Below are 4350 nucleotides of genomic sequence, written 5' to 3' on the forward strand. Positions count from 1 at the left end.
CATGCCAGTTTGGGCGTTTAACTCCAAGTTTTATGCCAGTTCCAGCGTTTAACGCTGGAATTTCTGAGGCTGATTTGCCACGCCGGTTTGGGCCATCAAATCTTGGGCAAAGTATGGACTATCATATATTGCTGGAAAGCCCAGGATGTCTACTTTCCAACGACGTTGAGAGCGCACCAATTGGGCTTCTGTAGCTCCAGAAAATCCACTTCGAGTGCAGGGAGGTCAGAATCCAACAGCATCTGCAGTCCTTTTTGGTCTCGGAATCAAATTTTTGCTCAGGACCCTCAATTTCAGCCAGAAAATACCTGAAATCACAGAAAAACATACAAACTCATAGTAAAGTCCAGAAAAGTGAATTTTAGCTAAAAACTAATAAAAATATACTAAAAACTAACTAAATCATGCTAAAAACATACTAAAAACAATGCCAAAAAGCATACAAATTATCCGCTCATCACTCTACTGCCACAAGTATGTATTCGAAAGAATATGAAGGTGGAAAAGGGCCCATAAATCTATGTCCCAAAGATCAAAGAGTTCTACCTCCAAGATGTAGTTCTAAGGCATTTCATTCCTTCTTGTTAATCCTCCTGCTCTCTGGCACTCATTGCATAGATGGACAAACTCCCTGGCATCCTTAATATGGTTGGCTAATAAAATTCACTTTGGAGCACCTTGGCAACCATCCTTTCCGGTCCAAAGTGACCACCATAGGCTGAATTATGACAATGCCATAGTATATCTTTCATTTCATTCTTAGGAACACACTTCCTAATCATTCCATCTGGACACCTCTTGAATAAGAATGGTTCATCCCATAAGAATTTCTTGGCCTCATTGAGCAGCTTCTTCACTTGTTGCTTGGTGAATTATTGGGGAATCTTTCTTCCAACCTTGTAGTTTGCAATATCTGTAAACTAGGGGCTTGTTGAATTTGTAAAAGGTGTTCATCTGGAAAGCTTTCGTTCACTGGATGTGAAGCTTCTTGATTTGTTTCTTGTGGCAGCCTTGATAAATGATCAGCAACTTGATTTTCACTCTATTTCCTATCCTTTATTTCAATGTCAAACTCTTGTAGGAGCAATATCCATCTGATAAGTCTTGGTTTAGCGTCCTGTTTTGACATCAAATACTTAAGGGCAGCATGCTCAATATAAACTACAATCTTAGATCCAATCAATTATGATATAAACTTATCAAATGTATAAACCACAGCCAATAATTCCTTTTCTGTTGTGGTGTAATTTTTCTGAGCCTCATTCAATACTTTGCTTGCATAATAAATGACATGGTGGAAATTGCCATTCCTTTCTCCCAGCACAGCACCAATTGCAAGGTCACTTGTATCACACATGAGTTCAAAAGGTAATTCCCAATCTGGGGGTGTGATGATTGGTGCTGTTGTGAGTTTGGTTTTTAAAGTTTCAAATGCATGCTTACAGTTCTCATAAAAAACAAAAGGATTATCAACCACCAGCAAATTGCTCAGTGGTTTGGCTATTTTTAAAAATCCTTGATGAATCTTCTATAAAATCTAGCATGTCCTAAGAAACTTCTAACAACTCTCATATTAGTTGGTGAAGGAAGTTTCTCTATGATTTCTACCTTTGCCTTGTCAACTTCTATCCCTTTTCTTGAAACTTTGTGACCAAGAACAATTCCTTCGGGCACCATAAAATGGCATTTTTTCAATTTAAAACCAAATTGGTTTCTTGGTACCGTTTTAAGACTAGGGTAAGATGATACAAGCAAGCATTGAAAGTGTCGCCAAAAACAGAGAAATCATCCATGAAAATTTCAATAAACTTTTCTACCATATCTGAGAAGATTGATAGCATGCATCTCTGGAAGATAGCTGGGGCATTACACAACCCGAATGGCATTCTTCTATATGCAAAGACTCCAAAGGGACAGGTGAATGACGTTTTCTCCTGATCCATAGGGTCCACCACTATTTGATTGTAGCTAGAATATCCATCTAGGAAGTAGTAATAGGCATGGCCAGCTAACCTTTCAAGCATTTGGTCAATGAAAGGAAGGGAAAAGTGGTCTTTTCTCGTGGCATCATTCAGCCTTCTATAATCAATACACATCCTCCATCCTGTCACAGTTTTTGTGGGAATAAGCTCATTCTTCTCATTAACAGTGACAATTATCCCACCTTTCTTTGGCACCACTTGAACCGGGCTTACCCATGAGCTGTCAGAAATAGGATAGATGATTCCTGCATTCCATAGCTTCATCACTTCTTTCTGAACAACTTCTTTCATTGTGGGGTTTAGCCTTCTCTGAGGTTGAACCACTGGTTTGAAATTATCCTCCAAAAGTATCTTATGCATGCATATGGCAGGGCTTATGCCTTTCAAGTCATCAATGGTCCACCCCAATGCATCTTTGTGGTCTTTCAATATAGCAAGAAGTTTGCTTTCTTCTTCTCCACTTAAGACAGAGTTAATAATCACTAAAAAACTATCCTCCTTACCAAGAAATGCATATTTAAGGTGTGAGGGAAGAGGCTTCAGATCTTGTTTTGGTTTCTCCTTTGTCTCGCCTTTGGAGGGAATTTCAGTCCTTGTTCTTCAGAGACTTCTTGAACGGCTTCTGTCTCTTCTTCTTGTTCTTCTTGACCGTTGGCTTCAAACACTTCCTCTATCAGTTTTTCTATCATTTCCACTCTCATGTGCTGTGCTTTCTCAGGAGGGTATTCTATAGCTTTGAAGACATTGATGATCATTTGTTCATCATGCACTCTGAGGAACATTTCACCTTTCTCTACATCTATAATGGCCCTTGTTGTGGCCAAGAAAGGTCTACCCAAGATAATTGAGTTATGCTCTTCTTTTTCTATGTCTAAAATGACAAAGTCAGTAGGGAAGATGAATTCTCCAACCTTCACTAACAAATTCTCCACCACTCCATTAGGTATCTTGAGTGACCGATCTGCCATTTGAAGTGACATTCTAGTTGTTCTGAGTTCCTCTATTGCAAGTTGCATCATTAATGAGAGAGGCATCAAGTTGATGCTTGCTCCTAGATCACAGAGGGCTTTGTCCAATGGCATGCTACCAATAGTACATGATAGAAAGAAGCTTCCAGGGTCCTTGAGCTTTGGTGGTAGTCCTTTCTGAATCACAGCACTACATTCTTGAGTTAGAATTACTGTTTATTTTTCATCCCAGCGTCTCTTTTTATTGATAAGCTCCTTTAGGAATTTTGCATATAGAGGCATCTACTCCAATGCTTCAGCAAGTGGAATATTGATTTCCAGCTTCTTGAAAACTTCTAGGAACTTGAGAAACTGTTGGTCTTTAAGCTCTCTATTGAACCTTTAAAGATATGGAAGTGAAGGAATGTATGGCTTTTTAACCTTCTTCTGTTCTTGTGGATGCTCCTTCATTATTTGTTTTCCTTTCTTTGAAGCCTGGAGCTCTTCCTCCTTCTGTTTGGACTCCTCTTGGTCTTGCTTGTCTTTTTCTCCTACTCGCTTCTTGCTGCCAATATCATTCTCCACATGCTTCTTGTTAGCTTCTTTGTCATTCTCCAGGGTTCTTCCACTCCTTAATTGGATTGCTTTACATTCTTCTTTGGGATTGGGAATGGTATCATTTGGAAGTGCACTAGTTGGTCTTTCAGCCACTATTTGCTTGGACAGTTGTCCAATTTGTCTTTCCAGATTCCTTAATGAAGCTTCATGGTTCTTATTGGCCAATTCTTGATGCTTGATCATCTTTTCCATCGTCATCTCTAAGTTGGAGATCCTTTGATCTTCTTGATGTGGTTGTGGTTGAGCATGGGATGTAGATGGTGGATGATAATTATTTTGGTTAGTGGATGGGTTGTTGGGTGGATAGTATTTGGGTTGAGGTTGATTGTTTTGTGGTTTTTTGTATTGGTTTTGGTTAGTGTTTTGATGATTTTGATGGTTTGTGTTTCTGGAATTATTCTGGTTTGAGTTTCTCTGCCAAGGCTGCTGGTTTTGGTTGTCTCCCCACCTCAAATTGGGGTGGTTCCTCCAGGATGAGTTGTAGGTATCTCCATGGAACTCATTTTGTCCATCTCCTTGGTTGTTCATATATTAAACTTGCTCAGGTTGTTGCTCTCCATTGCTCTCTTCATTTTGTCCCCATGTAGGTGATGGTTGATTTGTAGTGTTTACTGCTGCAATTTGAAGACCATCAATCTTCTTGGCCATCATCTCTATTTGTTGTTGAATATGTTGGTGCATTACTTTGTTTTGTGCCAAGATGGTGTCCACATCTTCAAGTTCTAACATGCATCTCTTTGGAGCTGGTTGGTGCTGCCTTTGATGAGCATAGAAGTATTGGTTGTTGGCTACAGTATCTATTA

At 39.4% G+C, this 4350-nt stretch overlaps 1 protein-coding gene across 1 annotated transcript; it reads right to left on the reverse strand.

Annotated features, from left to right (window-relative positions):
* Nucleotides 1-2521: 2521 nt before the first annotated feature.
* Nucleotides 2522-3745, reverse strand: LOC107474282 (uncharacterized). Its single transcript, XM_016093908.1, has 2 exons — nt 3371-3745; nt 2522-3127 (listed from the first exon to the last, which is right to left on the reverse strand). Exons 1-2 carry the CDS (start codon nt 3743-3745, stop codon nt 2522-2524), a joined length of 981 nt encoding a protein of 326 aa, XP_015949394.1.
* Between the last annotated feature and the right edge of the window lie 605 nt (nt 3746-4350).

This window comes from Arachis duranensis, chromosome 2 (assembly GCF_000817695.3).
Source record: "Arachis duranensis cultivar V14167 chromosome 2, aradu.V14167.gnm2.J7QH, whole genome shotgun sequence".
Lineage (NCBI taxonomy): Eukaryota > Viridiplantae > Streptophyta > Magnoliopsida > Fabales > Fabaceae > Arachis > Arachis duranensis.

Excerpts from the sequence above, each read along its gene's own strand:
- LOC107474282 (XM_016093908.1), bottom strand. The coding sequence starts at position 3,745 with ATGACGATGGAAAAGATGATCAAGCATCAAGAATTGGCCAATAAGAAC. Across the intron at positions 3,128-3,370 it reads ATCCACAAGAACAGAAGAAG|AAAGGACTACCACCAAAGCT; the intron begins GTTAAAAAGCCA and ends GCTGTGATTCAG.